Consider the following 19,005-nt stretch of genomic DNA (forward strand, 5'->3'; position numbering starts at 1 on the left):
AACACCTTAGAAGGAATAGCATAAATGCCACCTTGGAGTTATATTGATTAGATTTGTATCACCTTTGCTGTTCTAATACCTCATAAAGAAAATGATAAGTCAGTAAACTTAACGCATAAACAAAAGAATCTGCTTTTCTGTCACCCTTTTCAGCATAAATGTTACTTCCTGATAAGAAAAACTGCAGATAGCCAGTTGCTTTGAGAAGCTCATTAACAGGGACAAGACTGATTTATTTATTTATTTATTTATTTATTTGATCTCAGAGAAAGGTTAGAAATATGGTATCAAATGATAAAAAGTTATCCAAATGATTACTGAGCCACTTGAAGCCCTATCTTCTCCCTAATACTGTACAGTAGCTGTCAGTTATCTTTAGAATAAAGCTTTTATTCCAGTTTTCACAGCAAAGCTATATTACAGCAAATGTGTTACTTTTAAGAATTCTACAGATCTGTTCACTTTAATTGGTCCTTTCAAAAAATACAGCTTTTTCAATTAGATGTTTAAATACATTTGAAATTAGAACAACAGAAGCCAGCCTGAAGTACAATTTAAAAAATTAAATGTCTGCTTTGAATGCATTTTTTACTACACAAACCCACAAGATCAAATACTATCACTGTAAGCATATTTTCGGCACACACATAAAAATAATCACATAATGCATACCCAGATGCTTAATGGTAAACTATGCTTTTGAACATTCTGAACAAGGGCTGTGATTCCAAATAGCAGATAGGTTCAGCTCCAGCAGCTGCAGTCATTGCTGCCTGAGATATCTGCCAGAGGTTACCATCCTTCTGCTGCTCCTCAGCTGCCAGGTCTGGTGAGCTCTCAGCTAATTCACAGACTAACTCACTCACAGACTAACTCACCAACTACTACACCAGCTGAGGAGAAACTCCATGCAGTTCTCCAACATCTGGCAGGGAAGCAGACCAGGCAACTGTTACAAGGAGTCAAAACCTCTGGCAGCCAAGGCTAGTTCTGTCTAGATGGGAAATCAGAGCCCAAAGATAAAGCTCAGTCAGCTGGAATATGCCTACCTCATATTAGTGCAAACCTATGCTCTATGGCTTGCAGTGACTTGAAAGGATAAGCAAACCTTGTAACAGTAAAGTGCAGCAAAGAGGTCTATGTAGAAAATGACATGATTCTTTAAGTCGATGAGTTCCAGATTAATAAAACATGCTGACCAAACCAGATTGTGACCCTTGTCGTGCTGGGAAAGTCCTTCTTTTCAGGAATTTCACACTCATACTTTTTTGGGGTTGATTTCTTTCTGGCCATTTCTTATTTTAATGGCCTTTTTGGGGCCACTGATCAGTGGGTTGGTGTTCTTGGTTTGTGGTTTCAGGGCTCCACTCTGACCACTGCGTCCTGAATTCTGGTTCTTACTGCGTGCAGTTCGCCGCTTTTGTTCTTGCAGTCTTTGTTCCCACCTCTGTAGAAATGCAGAAGACAAAGAGGATGAGTTAGGGAAGGACATAATCATAAATAACTACATCCTAATCAAAACTATCCTGAACCACTGATGCTAGTGCTACCTTTAACAGTCTCATGCTCCATATTGCAAGGCAATTGATGTCAGCATGTAATGGCTACTTGCAGGGAGTGTGTTCTAGGTTAGAGGGAATTTCCACAACACCAGCTGATGGAAATGACAATTGCCCATCTCGTGTGCATGCTGCATGTGAGTGCCTTTTCAGAAATAGAGGGGAGCTGGCATCATGCCATCAAAAAGTAAGGACCAGTACACTGGAGCTCCTTTGCAAGGCCCTTCCTGCTGTCATGCTGGATGTGCTACTTGACTTTTCCTCAGAAAAGTCTACAGGAATCAAACTATTCTTTTACAATATATATTTAAGCACACAGCCACAAGGGGAGCTAGTATTTACTTTCTGCTTCTGCTTTTCCCTGGGGTGGAAAGGACTGGGCAGGAAGAAGCTTATGTTATGGACAGACAACAGCGATGATCACAGTGAAACTACAGTGTTGAGAGTTGCAATGGTATGGTTTGAATAATGCATCTGCAGCTTTATTCAGCAGCATCCCCAAGAAATTTTGAAAAGCAACGTGCCTACCAAAGATAACAGCTGTCAGATTTTCATATCCAATAATGCAGTAGTTACAAAATAGGTTTTTACAGTTAGTTTTACTGGTCAGCTCTCCAAAACATGGAGGGATCCATAAAACAGCAACAGAGACCGCAGACTTTCACCTCTAGGAACAGAAATACCTACTTTAAGGAAAACAAGGTAGGCAGTAGAACCCAGAAAGGATCTCACCTCTCCCCTCTATTATCTTTCCCTTCTGAAATTGCTACAGGAAGCAGATTTACCCAGTGATCAGAGCAAGAGAAATGTTCTCCAGCTTGCCTATTCAGTATCTCTGCACTGACTTTGCTGCAGCTCAGACTCTTGTCCTGGCTAGAGAAAAGACCAGCAATGTTGTGGTTATGTTAACAACTGTCTTCTGTGGTTGACAGACAGCTCAAAACATCCATTGTAAGTGGTAACTCAGGACAAAATTTGGATGCAAGTCTTCAGAGATGAATGATGGGCATTAAAATGAAGCCACTGTGATACCTAGCTCCATACTGGCTTTGTGTGGTCAGAGTTATTTTATACATCTTTAAAAAACGAAAACTATCAGCAGACATTTAGTTGTGTCTCACTCAAACATGTTTAAATGAGGATTTAGTTTCTGAAACTATTAATATGAGAGGAAATTACATGTGCTTTGAAGGGCTTTTTTTTGGCAGTCATGCATCTATTTGACAATCCGAAAACTAATGCCCAAACATGATTCAAGACACAATTAAAAATGACAAAACAGTGTGAGGAGGTGACTAAAACACACTGTGTGCCAGTAACAGGCCATTAAGTTGACAGCTAAAGGATTTCAGGAATCCAAGTCATATGTCAATATTCTTCTAAATCCCACATGGCATCCTCTGCAATTGCCATGTATTTATTTTTTAAAGACTTAAAGCATATTTTCTTTTCCACACATAGGCTTCAGATGAGTAAGTGAAGAGGGCATGAGAGAAGAATTGAATGCAATTTCCTGCAAGAAGTTGGTCTGTAATCTAAAAGCTTCTGCTTATGGATTCCTACATCTCTTTTCCTCCTCTCTATCAATTGCCAATCAACTCATAATTAAAATACACATGTACATCCTTAAACATAGATGTATGTCCTTAATGCTCTGAAAACATTTTTGAATTCCAAAAATAACTTTCTTCTGTGTCTAAAACTGGGAGGAAGAATCAGACCTACTCTAAATCCATCCTTTCTTTCCATTAAAAAAAGGAGTTTACAAGTAGAGAGTGATATCAAGTGCTATCCTGAAGCCCCAAAAAGCAGAGGCATCTGCTGTGCCTGCCACCCATGTCTCTATACTAAAGACTTTTCCTTCCAGTGTTTCCTGAATCCAGAGAGACAATGCCCAATCCTTTGGATGGGTCTTAGTAGTGAGTACCTGGTGAGAAGTGTGTATCTCCAGCCTGTAATCTTTAATACAGCAAAAAACATTAATCCAGTGCAGAGGATTTTAACTTCCTTTCTTATCTAATGTGGGCTATGTACTCATCTGCATATCACCTTCACTTTCATATCATCGCTCCTTGTGGTAGCAGGGATATGAAAGTAATTCCTAGAGACATTACTCTGGTAAGAAACCAGAGTTCACACAAAGATCATCCCACAGGGTAAAATTAAAGAGAAATAAAATTTTAGAAATCTTAGAACACAAGATTAAAGTATTCAAATTTTCCCTTAGGCTTGGGTAACTATGAGGGCTGAAAATGTTTAAGTGAAAATAATGATACCCAATGGAGTTACAGATATCTGAAAGTCATCTAAGTTTATCAATACTGAAGTAAAACAAAGGTGTTTAACTTTTTATTAAGAACCTCAGCAATCTTTTCTTTGGTTGTATTTACCTTAAATCTTCTGTTTAGTTGGTCCTTCCATTTTTCAACTAGACATCCATCAAGAAGCATCAACCTGAAAATTAAGAAATACACACAAGTTATAGATATTTCTGATTTTAATTCCTGAGATGCCATTCCAGATGATTTGACACAGATTGGGGTTGAAATGCACCCACAGGTACTAGTACTGAGAGGTTTTATGGATGGGATGGCAGAATACCGTGTTTCTCTGTGTGTTTGTGTGAAGAGTAGATTAAACTGATGCATTTTACTTCTGACTTTAAAAAAGAAGCTGTTTCACATGCACCAGCTAATACAGCTTACCTGAAAAACAGTAATACAATTATATGATCACTTACAATTGTATTCATTTCTACCTATAAATACATGAGGATGGCAGTATGTGTTTCCTACATCTAAGTCCTTAATGAGTCCTTTAAGATGAATTTGGATAATGTATGGTTAGTTATACTTGCTATACTTGCCTACCCGTGAAATCTGGCTAGCTCCTGCATGAAAACATTGAGTCTACCTGTTATGAAATGAACAAAACAAAAATATGACTATTAAATATATATGCCTTAAACAGCTCATAAAGCAGCTTATTCTAAAGCAGTTTGATGTCATACCTTCCACGTCCCAACCTAGAGACAACTTTTTGGGTTTTTTTTTGTTTGGTTGGTTGAGATACCAGGCCTTAACATGCCCTAATATAAATTCCACTAAAATTCTGGGGGGTTGTATTTAGACACCAGTGTTGGCTGGAAACACCAAGACATTGTTATAAATGCACGCACCACCACACAGCGCTGTTCTGGCTGGTGAAGGTTAAACAGTGTAGCAGGGCCTGACCTCCAGTTTCCATGAGTAGTGCTGCTGCTCTTAGCAGCTCAAACACAGTACAAAATTCTGCCTCTTGTAGTCATTAGCCACTGTGCATCAGCAGTTTGACCAAACATAAAAGGCCTAACATGAGCACAAACCTTGGAGAATCAGGACCAATATGTTGTACATTTCCTTCTGAATAGAAATTAGACGACTAACACACAGGATTGATGCCAAGGACGTACTTCCATGGATGAAACCACAACATGGGGTACATTTGGCACAGCTTTGGTTCAAGTCAAATTATCTGGTGAGGCTCTAACCCTAACAATAGGCAATAGGTATTTTGCCATTGACTGCAAACGAGGTACAGCTTCCACCCATTCTGCCTCTGTCATTTTAAAAAACTGCTGTAACTCAAAACCTTCTGTTTTTCTGCCACTGAGTTCAACAGGAAGCACATATAATAGTTTATGTTTCTTTTTCAAATCCACTTTAGTACACTATATGAAATTAAAAACCTCAATGACCTTTAAAAACCATCACAAGACATTTAGTAAATCACGTGTTTTTTCCATAATAATGGAGATGCCGATTGTGATCTTTGACTTATGAAATCTCCCTTTCCTAACAGCCTCCAGAGGATCCTCTGCAACCCAGAGCTCCTGCATCACCATTCTGGTCAGAGTCCTTCTACATCAGTCAAAGCTTGTATCCCTAAAATGACTAACACAAAGAGAGGGCTCTACATTAATATTTGTGAAATACTTCCAGACCTGGAATTGCAAAGAGCTGGGTAGTAATATAATGCTGTGTCTGCTAGCTCACCAAAAACAAGATAAAGCAATAAGATATCAGATGGCAAATTTTACAAACACCTATAAAATGCTCCCAAAATATCAACATAAAGCTCATTAAAAATATGGGCATGACCCACCACATCCCACATGAGGATGTTCTGTGGTCCTTACAAGTGTGCGTGGCAAATTAACAGCAACATCACAGTATGCAAAACCAGCCTGCACATTTTACAGACAGCCTTGCCTCCAAACTACAATAGAGGCCTACACAGAACCTAAAACACCACAACCTGCTCTGCTGGCATCTACTGGTGTGCTTGGGGTGCTAATGTGGATGGGATGTTCCCTTCTGCCTCAAGGAATCAGGGAGAAAAGGGAGCTGTGATTCATCACTCCTTCCCCTTCAGGCCAGCAAGCTGGATTTTCTTCCATGCCTGGGGCTAGGCTGACTGCCAGATGAAAGGTCTGGTAAAGTTAGTTTTGTTTTGTTTTTAATTTTAATCATACAGCAGGACTGGCAAGCTGCTCTAAGAGTATTTACTTTTCATCTGCCATCCGGGAGCTGGAGCTCCAATGGCTGCAGCTTTGGCTGGTCCCAGTACAGCTGTGGGATCAGAAACATCTCGCTGATGGCACTGGTCCAAAGTATGGACAGGCCAGTGGAGAAAGCCTGGATCTGACTCCAGCAGCTCTGCTGACAGAGGATGTATATCATCTCCAGCCCACTCCCCTGGTGAGGCAAAATGATACCTTCTGTGCGGTCCTGCCAACACAGACCATCATCTACAGCCACCATTGGGCTTGCTGCACACAAAGCAGCTCATCCCCATGGAAAGAGGTCCTGGAAAAACACTCTCAAGCTGGAGGTGACTGAACTGCTGCATGATGCTTTATCAATATGCTGTGAGAACCTAATGCCCCCAGATTTTATGCTCTTGGCGTGAGTCAAATTTTGTAAACGCATCATGGCACTGAGCTGAGGCTGATGAAGTGGAGAAAGTCAGCTGAGAAAGTACTGGAAACATGTATGTGTATGTATGAGTTACCCTAAAATAAGCCTATTATGAAGAAGAGAGATTTACTGGTCCTCCTCCCCATTTATCACAGACAGCTCTAACACTTTTCTGCAACACATCAGGGCTCACCTTGAGCGCCACTCATAGCACATGATGAGAACATCCTGCTTTGGTTGAAGAGGCGGGCACTGGCAGGAGGAATTTGTAAGAAGAGGCACTTGGGACAGAGGAATTGGCGTTGAAGATTTGAGTATGTCTTTGACTTCCACCACGGTGGTTATCTCATTGCAGTTCCCTCTTTCTACGCTTTTTACTTTAGCATGAATGACTGCAAATAGAAAAACAGAGGAGTGAGAACAATAAACAGTCTTAGAAATTTAAACGCATCTCAAAATTAAATAAAATATATTGAATTGGAAGCTGTTGTTTTGGTTGTGAAACTAGAACGACTTCTGCCTGTGTGGGCATGAACAGTGGCTTAGAATAACAGAGGCCTGATCTCAATTTGGTTTTCAGTAGGACTGTTGACAACTGTAAAATTAAACATGCGCTTAAATCTTTGCCAGATCAGGCCAACCAATCTCGCCTGGAATCACACACACAAATAGCTCCTTCAACTCAGACTTGAAGAACCCTTTGCATAAATCTAACCCATTCCCTAGCCACATCTGGCTATTTCCGATTAAGTAATGAATAATTTACCTCACAGACAGTTGTCATGAATTCAGTCTTTTCAATAATAAAATCACTTCCTGTAGATTGCAACCACGAAATATAGTCTTTTCTTAAATATAAGAAACAAGGGAAGGCTAGAAACAATAGTCAAAAAACTAAGAGGCTTAGGATTTCCATTACTTACTTGAGCTATACTTTTTTTCATCTTTTGCCTTTGGATTCTGTACCAATAGTGAGATCCTAATATAAATGAAACACTGAAAAAGGTTCTTCTGACTCTGAATACACAATCATTTGTATTATTACCTTTCATGGAGGAAAACTGCATGTCTGCATGGATGCAAGAAGGTGAAGCAGTGTAGATTGCTCTGAAATGGTCCCTGGGCTAACTTTGTACCTACAAACTCTGGCATCACCTACCACTTCAGCATTTCATTCCTTCTCTCTTGTGAGAAATACCAGATCTAATAAATTAAGTATGATTTTTACATAAAGGATTTTGTCCCTAGGAAACAAAATAGAAAGGGTTCTACTGTCCAAAAATTCTTCAGCAAAAGAGGCATGAGAAGTGTATAGACCACAGGGTGACCAGCCTGCCCCTGCCAGCCACGGGGTCAAAAGCCTCCATGTGAACTTCAAAACATTTGGAATAAACTTCACACATAGAAAACAGGAGACCAGCAATGTTAATGCAGTCTGGGGTTTATGTGCTACCTTTATCAGGACACTTATAACAGACACAAAACACGTGAGGAATTTCAGTTTCGGAGACTCACAATGTGTTTTCAAGTCTGACTGGTACAACTGGAAGGACGATTTGGCTGTATGTCTTATTTTAAAGGTTTTCCAAAAAAAAAAATTGATTGATTTTCAACTCATTAAATCTTTTCCCTCAATTCATTTCCCATATAAATAGGTCTATTTATCTCACAGGGTGCTGAATAAAAATTTACATCTCAAAAACAAAATCTTGATTTCACAAATTCAATGGAATAAAATTTTGGACCCTGACATACAGGTTCTACTCAAGGAACACTCCTACTGAAATCACTGGAATCAGAATTTATACAGCTAACACCTGTCTTTCATTTTGGAATAGACACTTGATATCACTACTTTTTCATAAGTTTCAGGCAACTATGGAAAAATCATTGTTCCACCTAAACATATGTCTATGCTGTACTGACACAGATCAAAGAATTATATAAAAAGAATATGTCATGTAAATGCACCAAAATGTTATAATGAACAAAAAATGGTACAATTACCTAAGCTAGAGGTTCAGCTTGATTATTCCCACCAAACATGCTGACAAAGAAGCAAATAGCTAAAAACTTAGTTTTATTTGATATCAAACAAATAGGAACTGAACTATATTATAACCCTACTGCAGAAGAACTAGGCAAATGACTGGGGAAAAACCTGCCATCTGAGAAAGTACCCACAAAGTGCAAAATGAAGCAATACTGCATATAAAATTGTATTTACACTAGGTTTAATCTGGCATTTATCTAATCTTAATTAGAGTTCTTCCTGACTCACACCATCAGAAAACTGAGGCAGGGGGAAGCCAAGGGGAAAGAGGGGTGAATACTTATTTTTGTTGTCAATATGTCACCCAACATATAATTAAACTATCAGCTATCTCCGTGGCTGGATGGTGCAAATTGTCACTGAATTCAGTTAATCTCTGACAATTCTACACCAGACAGATCTCTGGCTACTAAGTAAAAGCATATACAGATTTCTAAAAACTTTTTACTTTGCTGCAGCTGGTTCACATTTACAAGTTTTATTTGGGCAGCAAACCCCTGTTTATTCTACCTGCTGGATGAAAACAGGAGCTGGCCAAGTCGTCACACTCACATCAGGCATAAGTGCCTTTACTAGAGTGACTTTTGCAGCAGCAAACACTCCTTCTGCTCCGCAGAAGGGTGCACATTACTGACATATTACTGCATTTGTCAGAAACACACCATCATCTGTGCGGTTATTACTACTGCCTGCACACGGTGTGTGCTACAGCTGGATTCTGGAAGAGGACAGCTAGGTATTCCCTGGCAAACACCCACATGGAAAAGGCTGTGTTGGACCAGTCTTCTCATGCCACACTTGCTGGATGGGGCCTGGTGTGGGTTCAGCACCCACACAGAGCTGCCTAACTTTCAGGGACACAAGGAGGATGTGGGGCAGGCAAAGTGAAGCATGCACTTACTGTAGCTGTAGTTCTTGGCCAAGTAGGTTGACAGCGTAGGCTTTGTCTTTTTGCACCTGCACCGCTCTTCAAAGGAAGAGAAGGGAGAAAGGTTGAGGTGTGTCAGAGGGACCCTGTCTCCAGGGAGGGTGGAGGCGGGGGATCGTCCTAGGCTCACCCTGGCCACGGCTCCGGCAGTCAGGCTCCAGGGGTCTGTCCGGCACCATAAAGCCCTGTGTGAAGTCCGTCCACTTCACATCTGCAAACAGAGGTGCGTCAGGGAATTAAAACTGTCGGTAGAGGCTCCAGGACTGGAGCGTGGGGGTCCCGCAGCCCCCCCGTCCCACCCTGGGGCATCCCGCGGGGGTGGAGGGAGTCCTCCCTCCCACCTCTCGCTGCCCCCAGGGTTCTCACCCTCCGGCACGTCGGTGACGATGGCCTCTGGGGAGATGCAGACGCCGCGGTCGTAGACGGGGAGGTCGTCGCAAGCCAGGCTCTCGGGCCAGCTGTGGTTGTAGCGGCGCATGATGGGCTCGCAGCCGTCGCGGGCGCGCTGGCAGACGGAGCGGCACGGCTTGATGGGGTCGTAGAGGAACTCCAGGGTGCAGATGGGGGCGTACATGGCGCAGAGGAAGAAGGACAGCACCGGGCTGCAGCCGGTGGCCACTAGCTCCTCGTACTGTTCGATAGCGAGGACGGCGTTTTCCTGGGTGCTGTGGTGGAGGTGGTTGGGCATGCGGGTGATATTCCAGGGCATGGAGCGGCACATGGGGATGCGCACCGCCTCGCACGGCGCGCCCTGCGCCCGCGGGCTCACCCGCAGCCACAGGGACACCGCCACCAAGGCGCGCAGCATCCTCTTCCTCCTCCTTCTCCTCCCTGTCCGCCGCCGCCCGCCGCCGCCCCGCGGGTCCCGGCGGCCGAAGGGCGCGGAGCGGCGCTGCCTCCCGGAGCCCTGCTGCAGTCAAGTCGCGGGAGCCGCCGCGCCGACAGCCATGGACATCGCGGGACCGCATTTATACCAGTGGCACGAGTGACGTGGGGCCGATCGCGCTCCCTTGGCAGCCCCGCTCCTCCGGGGGGTGGGGGGTGTGCGTGTATGTGTGCGTTTTGCTGTGCAGGCACGGTGACATCACCTCCACCCCGTTTAATCCCCCGGCGACATCACTGCGTCTCTCGGCCGCCGCTCCAGCTCCGTTTCAGTTTTCATCTGTGTCATAAATTCCTTCAGGTGGAAGGGGGGCGAGGGAGGGGGGAAGGAAACCCAAACCACGGTTCTGCCGCGGGGCTCTGCGCTCCGGCGCGGGGAGAGGGAAGGCGACGGTAGGAACCGCGGCTTCTTCCCGTGGGGCTGAACTTTATACGCCGCGTTTTCTCAAGGGAGAGGAAACTTTTTGCGGGCTTGAGGGAGCTCCGGCGGCTGTTCCCGACGCCTCCAGGGGGTTGCAAAATTCCCTCCATGAGCTCGGCACGGACGGGGAAAGGCGTGAAGCGCACGGGCGGACAGACGGCGTGGTGGCTGGTGGCCCGGTTTGCTCGGGACAGGGGGAGCGGGCGGCGGGGCCGGGGCACCGCGGGCCGCTGTGCGGCTGCAGACAGCCCGCCGCCCCGCTCCCCCCGCCGCTGTCCGCCACCAATCGCATCTGCACACGAGCGGAAGAAGGGGTTTCAGACTTTTCCCAAGCTGTTTTTTATTTTCCTTTCCTTGGTGCTCCACGGCCACGCGCCCTTGGTGCAGAGGAGTGGCGTGTCCAGGCCGGGACAAAGGGCTCCCTCACAGCCCACCTCTGTTCACCCTTGCATGGAAAAACCTCCGGGCCTGTTCTTCCCTGTGGGAAATGCCGCTCCCCAGTCTTTGAGGAACCCGCTGAGATAAGAAGATTAACTCAGTGTCAGGTTATCCCAGTGACCTGAGAGAGCCGCAGCGTGGCTCTGAGGTACCTGCCCCGGCCAGGTGCCGTGGTGCCAGCGATGTTGCCCCCTGCAGATGCAGCAGAGCTGCAGGGACGGAGCACCTGTGGGGCACGGGCCTCCCCTCAGTGGGTGAGGAAAGCACATCCAGAGCAGGCAGACCCTAAGAGGGCAGTGGGAGATTAAGGCATGCATGTGGTGAAGGAATGCTTGGTAACACTGTCTGTCCGTGGGGAGGCACTGAAATGCTCCCTCGAGAACAACATTAAAGCAGTTTGTCCCAGCAGGTCACTCCTGTTCGCGTATCCCCCTTCCTTCCCACGCTCACGCAGAATGCCCTGGCCTCGGAGCTCGCAGCCCTCGCGGAGCGGAGGGCACGGCCAGGGGACCCAGAGCCTCCCGGCTGCGGGGAGGGAGGCGTGAGAGGGCGAGGGTCCCGGTCGTTTATCGCCGCGCCGCCCCGTGCCCCGCCGGCGTCCAGGCGCTGTGGCGGCAGGCGCTTCTCGCCGCCGAGGTGATGCGGGTTTGGAGGCGGGCCGCCCCCGCCCCCCGGCACAGCCTGCCCGCCCGCCTGCGCGCCGTGCGGGGCGGCCGTGCGCCGACGGAGCGCGGCGCGGAGCGGAGCATGGCGCGGCCGGCGGCCGGGCGGCAGCTGCGCCCGGGGCCGGGGCCGCCGCTGCGGTTGCTCCTGCTGCTGGGCGTCCTCCTGCTGCGCGGGGGAGCGGCGGCGGCGGGGGCCGAGCCGTGCCAGGCGCCGCGGCAGTGGGAAGGGCGCACCGTGTTCTACGAGCACGGCTCGGGCCGCAACACGCGGGCCGCCGTCTCCTATGACGGCCCCAACCAGCGCCTCCGCATCCTGGAGGAGAGGAAGGCGCTCATCCCCTGCAAGAAGTAGGTGGCGGCGAGACCTGCGGCGGGGCCGGGCCGGGCGGGGCGGTGAGGGTCGGCACGGAGCCCGGAGGCGCCTCCCGGGGGGTGTGGGGTGATGCGAAGCCGAGAAGGGGGGGGGGGGTCTCCCTCGGCCCCGCGTTGCCGGCGGCTCCTCCCCCGCGTGAGTCGGGACAGTGCGGGGCCGGCGGAGGCGAGGCACCGGCGTGCTGGGAACAGCTGGCGCTAGGAAACCTGTCACCAACATGGCTTGGATGCGTGCAGATTTATGTGTATATATGTGTAGATATTTGTGTATATATCTATATCTATATATCTGTGTAGAGATATGTGTATGTGTATCGAGAGACTTGTGATCAACAGTGTCAGCTTTTCACCTTCAGAGATATTTCCCCTCCCTCCCAGGTTTTTTGTTATTTAATGGACTTGGAAGCGTATCCAAAAATGTGAAGTATAATGGGTATCATAAGGTGTAATGAAGAGGTTATACTCAAACATGTGAGTAACGTTATGGGGTAAGGGAGGAGGCTCTAGCTCAGTAATTTGCTAATAAGTTTGAGTTACAAGTTCTCTGGGCCTTCTTGGTCCTTGTCAGTGCTTGGTCCTAACTTAGTGCCAGGGTGTCAGGATGCATCCTTTACCTATGGTACAGTGTATTCATTCCCATTGCACAGCCCTGCAGGACCTTCCTGTTCTTCATTTATACAGGATGTATCTGTTAAGCCCATAACTAATCCCAAAAAAAAAAAATCCCTGTGTCATTGTCTGTTTCTTGATATGCTGAAAAACATATGTAGAAAAAAGCTGACTAAAGAAGAGCCTCTTTTTCCTTCCTCAGCCTGCCAAACTCAGGTTGGGTGGAAGAACTGATCAGCCTAGAGAGGCCTTCCTGAGTGAGACATTTCTGGCTACTGAATGTCTGTCACTTTCAGACATGTCAAAACATACTGCCAATGTGAGGGTCTGCCCATACCTCCGCTCTCCCATCTACAAATTGTTCAAATAACAGTGCATCCATCCTGGGGATGTGCGAGACAAGGTAATGACCAGCCTACAAATGCTGTATCATCCAAACTAATTGTCTCTCCTGTTAAAAGATCAATATTCCTTTTTCCTGCCATATTTTTTTTCCTGACAATCAATTTTATACCACCATCGCACAGTAACTGTTTTAATCTTTCAAAAGCATGTGCTCTTCCGTGATCCTTTCTCTCCAAATCCCCTGACGCTTATAGAACTGTTTTGTGTGTTTCATTTTCAGGCTTAGCTTTCCCTCATTGTAAGCTTTTTTCATTACTGTTTTTGCATAGGAGCCATGTGAAGAATGTTAAAAGTAACATACAGGTGTTTGCTGGTGGTCTGCTGACATAAAGCATGGAGTCTGACACTTGCCATGGGGTGCTCATGCTTCCCTTCTTCTGCAAGTCCTGGGTTAACTTTAATGTTTGACAAGCATAAAACTGTGCTACAAAGCCTGACACAAGTATTTTCTACCTTCTGAGTTGTACTACGCTCATTTCTTCAAGCTTATGTTTACTTTATTTGAAAACTTTATTTTAAGATGGAATAATTACTCAACGTTTAAGACTCTGGGCCAGATTTTGTCTTTTTCCAAGATCTTATCTTTTTACATTTTTGATAAATACCTGCTGTGACTGGAGTTTTGTCTGGGTTGGTAGCACTAGAAAGAGACAGAATGCAGACATGTGTGCTTGTTGATTTCTCCTGTATTACATTTTTGTTCTAGGCAAATTTCTGACCTCAGCGGTCTTAAATGTTTCCAGGTCCATGTTTTCTGCCATCCAAAATTGGAGAGGGGTTGGTTTTGTTACATGGGCAGCAGTGTCTGCTTAGGGCATGACCCAGCTTCCATTTAAGTCAACAGAAATTCTCCTTTTGGTTTCAGTATGTGTTGGATCAGGTCTAGAATTGTGATCACAACCGTGTGGAAACAGTGACTTGTAAACAGAAACCTTCAGAAGTTAGAGGCAAAGGGATTTACCCCATCTTTTAAAAAATAACCTCTCCTCCACCCTGTTTTGACATTGACAAGAAAGGGGTAATTATGCCGAGGCAGTGAGTACAAAATCAACAAAAAATCAGCAAGAAAAATAGTGCTGCCCTGATCTGTAAGGAAATTTCAGTCTAAATTCTCACATTTTGCTTCTATCAGATGTAACTTATGTGCAGCAATCAGGGTTGGCCAACAACCACATTTTTCTACAAAGCATTTTCTGAAGCTTGCAAATGTGGTCCTTAATCAGACGCAGCCCTGTTTGAGTTATTGGCTGAGGTTAATCAAGGACACAAAGATTTGCCAGTGTGGAATGGCTTGCAGGCTCATAACCGCAGAAGAACATGAAACTTTCAGGTTTTATTGTAGATCTATGTTTCAAATTCATGTATTCTGCCGTGTGGCATTTTCATACCTACATCAGCCCAGTAAAACATACCTACCTCAACTCCAGACAAGTAGCCATAAGGTAAATTGCTGCTTCATTAACATCACTTCTTTGTCCATCAGTTGTTTTGAGATCACCTGAGATGCAGTGACCACATTGGTAAGAGTGCCCATTCCCCATTGTCCAGCTGCACTGTGTAGCCTGCCACCTGGGCACACACCTCGCTTGCCAGACAACCAACAGAGCCAGTTCATTAGGGAAGTCATAGTTGTGGTTTCAACCAGCTTGATGAGTGGGTGTTTGTCCAGGTCACACAGTTGGCTCCTGCACTCTGGCTCAAAGTGTAAAAACTACCACCAATGATCCTAGGCTGAGATTTTTTGAGGAGAACCTATTCCAGTTGGATTCATTTCTGGGCTTTCTTTTTCACTTCTTTTACAGACCCAGCCTTAGCTATACTCTGCTTCTTTTGTTTTCTCCAGCATGCCTTGCCCTGCTGCTTCTTTCCCCTTCAGGATCAAATTTTTGGGGATAGACAAGGTGTGGGCAGGGACAATCTTTAAAGTTTTGTGTGGTGCTCAGCTGATACTGATAACAGAAGAAGAGAAAAGTAAACAAACATTGAGTATGTTGTGCTGTTTCCTGTTTGGACTAGGTCATTCCATATATAATGTGAAAGGGGAGCACTTGAAGCAGCTCCCTAGACCTCTTGAGGCAAAGCTGAGTAAATGCTGTTAAACACAGAACATGTTTTTTAGTCCTTTATGGCCTACCATGTGAAGTTACTTCCTTTTGTGCTCTCTGGATGTTAAACCTTCCTCACTCTTGTTCAACTCTTGCTGGCCTCTGTCTCAGGACACTTAACAAAATAGGTACAGTCACCAGCATGGTTTGCAGTTAGGGCAAGAGTTTCTTTTTAAGGTAGCTTCAAATGCTGTAGATTTGAGTATGACACCTCTGCAAACTGGTGAGAAATCCTGGCACAAAAAAAGTCCAAACAAAAAATCCTATTGACTGTACTGTGGCCAGAACTTCATGTCATCCATCACCTTTCATTTTCTTGGAGAAGTAGAGCAAGGAGTGTGCTCTTTGGCACTACTGAAGCCACTCAACGGGTGTTAGTGCTCAGTTATGAACATGAAGTGAGGAGCAGAGCAGAAATAGTACAGGTAGTGGTTGAGAGCTGGAGTGTCAGTTGCCACCTGCTGTGTTCACAGAGTTTCACACTTCCATATTATTTTCCACAGAATGACTTTCAGGGAAGGCCCAATAACATATTGTCTTGTGGGAAATGTAATGGTGGGAAGAAAAAAATCCCATGTGGTCAAGAAAGTGAGTAGGAGGAAGAAAATGCTTTTTTATTTTTTCCTCTATGCATGTATTTTAACAGTAACCTCCTTGGCCTATTGTACAGTACTCAGCACATTGAGATGCCTGTTTATTTGCAACTGTCAGGGTTAGGGTTTAAAAACTGTAGCTGCACAGCAGAAAAACAATCAGGAGGTACCCTATGATTCAGTGTTAATTTAAAAACAGAACTGCATGTTGTTAAATTCCTTTAGTTCTATCATATTTGCAAAAGATAGGCACAGTTAAGGGGAGGATAAACTCCTCACCTGGCCACACAAACTGCTGGTGCAATAGAGGAGTGACAATGCTATGTTTAGAGAAATAAGTCTCTTATTCTGGCAGGCTCTTTGCCTGTGTGTTTCAATCCCTGTCCTTGACTGAAGAGAGGCAGCATAAGGTCAGGTGCAAATATAACAACATTCATCTGGAGAAGAGGTGATGACTTCTCAAAATAAACAGAGTGTGGGCACACGTGTCTGACTTATCTCAACTACTTTTTAGTTGTTTTAGGATGTGTGATTGTAAAGGAAAAAACAGCGGTGTCTGACCTATTAAAATCGTATAATCCATCCGTTCTGTGGTCATTGTGGTGACTCAATAGGCTAAGTATTGAGCTACGCTGAGCAACTGCAAATTTGTTTCCCAGACTTGGTTTTGGGAGTGGTTTCTGCAGTTTAATGTTTTGGGGAATGAAAGACTGTCACGGGAAAAATTTTCAGAATTGTCCAAGTTGCCCAGGAACCCAAGTTCCATTTTTTTTAAATTGTGTAGAATGTGCAGACTTGTGAGACCCTTAATTTGCAGTGAAACAGAAATGAATTTTCAGCAGTTTCTCTAAATGTAACCTGAGTTCTTGGGACCTAAAATTCTTCATAAGCTGCTGTGTATGTAAGTCTTCTGAGAAGAAGAACTGAAGGAAGGTACTTAGACCTCCTGCATTTACTATCCTCCTATAGGTGTCAGGTGTTCTTTCTAGTGTCTGCTGCTGCTAATGACTGTGAGTTTGGAAAGGTGGCTTTGGAAAGCTGCTGTGCTGGATGCACACTGGCTGTCAGATGCCAGGCAATACCCTGAAGCAAGTCTCAGTGGTTCTAATGAGAGTTGTGTGGTGGGGTATGGAGGGTTGGCTGTAAAAGCCTTAACTCCTGCTTTTCCATCAAAGCCCATTTACAAGTCAGTTTACTAAACTGAGTCCCTCAGTGATGCTCCCTGCCGAGGCAGCTGGTTCCTTGGAGAAGAGCACTGTACACGGAGGGAACTGTGGTCTGTGATGGCTGCATGGCGGAGCATCTCGTCTCAGTCCAACTGTTCATTGTGTTTGTTTCTGCCTCCAGGCAGCGGCAATCATTCCCTTTTCCAAGTTCTTGGTCTTGTTGGAAGTCAGCCAGGCTATACAGCTCAGGAAGGCACTGGAGTTAATCGCTTTTGTTGTTACAGGTGGGCTGGTTGGGAAGAGATGAAAACTGCTCAGGGGAGGCAGTTGAAATTCTTCAGCCCTTGAACTGCATCAGTAACAAACAAGTGGACTCAGTTAGAGGACGCTGGGAACTGTTAGCTTAGCAAAGCTTTTTCAGTCTTGTGTGCTATGCTTCCTTGGATAACAGCATCTTTGTTAGTTGTAAAAAAAAAAAAAAAAAAAAAAAAAACAAAAACCAAAAAACCAAAAACAAAAACAAACAAACACAAACAAACAAAAAAACCCCAGAAAAAACCACCTGAGTATGAATAAAGCAAATCCATTGCTTTGAGATGGCTGTTCTGTTTAGTGTAGTGTTCTTGAAACCATTGTTTATGCTAAGTGCTCTGGAGCCATTTCATGCAATACCAAAACACAGCACACATCCAAACGGAACAGAATAAACTGGCTCTTAAATTCAAAATAGCAGGATCCACAAAGCCTTTTAAAGCTAGAGAAAAAATGTTGGTAAAGTGTCCAGTGACCCCAAATTGATAATTTGCTAGAGCACTGGTTGGTGTACTTAAAAACCACTGTCAGACACTCACTGGGGTCATTACTACCACATGAGATCTAGATATTGGTTTCTGGATGTTGTTAAAAAACAGAGGTTCTCATTAAAAAGTTTTGTTTTTCTAAAAGATGTTAAATGGTAGTCTCTAACACTATGTTGTACTTGATACGAGTGGATTGGCTTAAGCCTTTTATCCATCTGAACACTTTAAATTTAGGGGATTACTTCTTTCTTCCCTCTTATTGTCTCTTGCTTGTCTCTTTGAACTTTTTGAAATAATGTGTTTTTGCATTGAAACTTTGGCTCATTTTTGTGCTGTTGGACATTATGGCAAAAACTTAAGGCAAGACCAGGACTGTGCTGATAATACAATATGCCTATGTATCTATAACTTGGACCAATGTTTTCCAAAGATAAATCACTAAAAATTTTATTCACAGATTTTTTTTTCTTTTTTTTTTTTTCTTTTCTTTTTGGTAGAGATTTAAAGTGGAGATGAATAGAAAGAGATTCAGTGTTCTGTGGTCACAGACAGCTGATGGTGACCTGACTGCACAGCTAAACAAACACAATGAAAGACATCTTTATATTCATGGTCTTAATTTGGAGTCCATTCAGCTTGAGGCCTGACGCAATTCGGATGTCACAACTGACAACATCACACCTATTCTCACAGGACCAAAGGCCATTCATCTGCAAAAGTATCTCCTCTGAAGGTTAAACCAGAATTTTCTAATATAGGGCTACTGTGAGGTAAAAAAATTATTTCTTTTCCAGATAGAGACCTGATTTGTATTGCATATCAATAGGCTTATCCATTTATTAGCTGCATGGGACAGGTTTTCAACTGGATGACATTCTCCCAGACAAGTGAAGTCAGTGAAATGGTACCTTATTATGCCTTTTTTGGTGTGCCAAGTCATTGGTTGATTCAAAATTGAAATGTATGGTTCAGATAATTCTTCTGTCCTCTCTGTTTTGCTATAAACTAACTGGTGGTTAACCTTGGCATAATAAATAATACTGAGCTATTC

At 44.5% G+C, this 19,005-nt stretch overlaps 2 protein-coding genes across 2 annotated transcripts in view; one reads left to right on the forward strand and one right to left on the reverse strand.

Moving 5' to 3' along the window:
* Window positions 1-235: 235 nt before the first annotated feature.
* Window positions 236-10,698, reverse strand: SFRP4 (secreted frizzled related protein 4). The gene is made up of 6 exons (XM_038128274.1): window positions 9,865-10,698; window positions 9,629-9,709; window positions 9,472-9,537; window positions 6,711-6,909; window positions 3,950-4,013; window positions 236-1,447 (listed from the first exon to the last, which is right to left on the reverse strand). Exons 1-6 carry the CDS (start codon window positions 10,304-10,306, stop codon window positions 1,259-1,261), a joined length of 1,041 nt encoding a protein of 346 aa, XP_037984202.1. The 5' UTR covers window positions 10,307-10,698; the 3' UTR covers window positions 236-1,258.
* Window positions 10,699-11,863: 1,165 nt separating this feature from the next.
* EPDR1 (ependymin related 1) overlaps window positions 11,864-19,005 on the forward strand; it is a 28,952-nt gene continuing 21,810 nt past the window's right edge. Inside the window, exon 1 of the mRNA XM_038128275.1 lies at window positions 11,864-12,252. Coding sequence (XP_037984203.1) covers window positions 11,879-12,252 — 374 coding nt within the window. The 5' untranslated portion in view covers window positions 11,864-11,878. The remainder of the gene's footprint in view (window positions 12,253-19,005) is intronic.

The sequence above is a fragment of the Motacilla alba genome, chromosome 2 (assembly GCF_015832195.1).
Source record: "Motacilla alba alba isolate MOTALB_02 chromosome 2, Motacilla_alba_V1.0_pri, whole genome shotgun sequence".
In the NCBI taxonomy this organism is placed as follows: domain Eukaryota; kingdom Metazoa; phylum Chordata; class Aves; order Passeriformes; family Motacillidae; genus Motacilla; species Motacilla alba.

What these genes read in the sequence shown, in the direction of transcription:
- SFRP4 (XM_038128274.1), bottom strand. Translation starts at nt 10,306, where the DNA reads ATGCTGCGCGCCTTGGTGGCGGTGTCCCTGTGGCTGCGGGTGAGCCCG. An exon ending in CTGCCGGAGCCGTGGCCAGG is followed by an intron (nt 9,538 to 9,628) that starts GTGAGCCTAGGA and finishes CTTCCTTTGAAG; the next exon opens with AGCGGTGCAGGTGCAAAAAG. An exon ending in AACTAAACAGAAGATTTAAG is followed by an intron (nt 1,448 to 3,949) that starts GTAAATACAACC and finishes GCATTTCTACAG; the next exon opens with AGGTGGGAACAAAGACTGCA.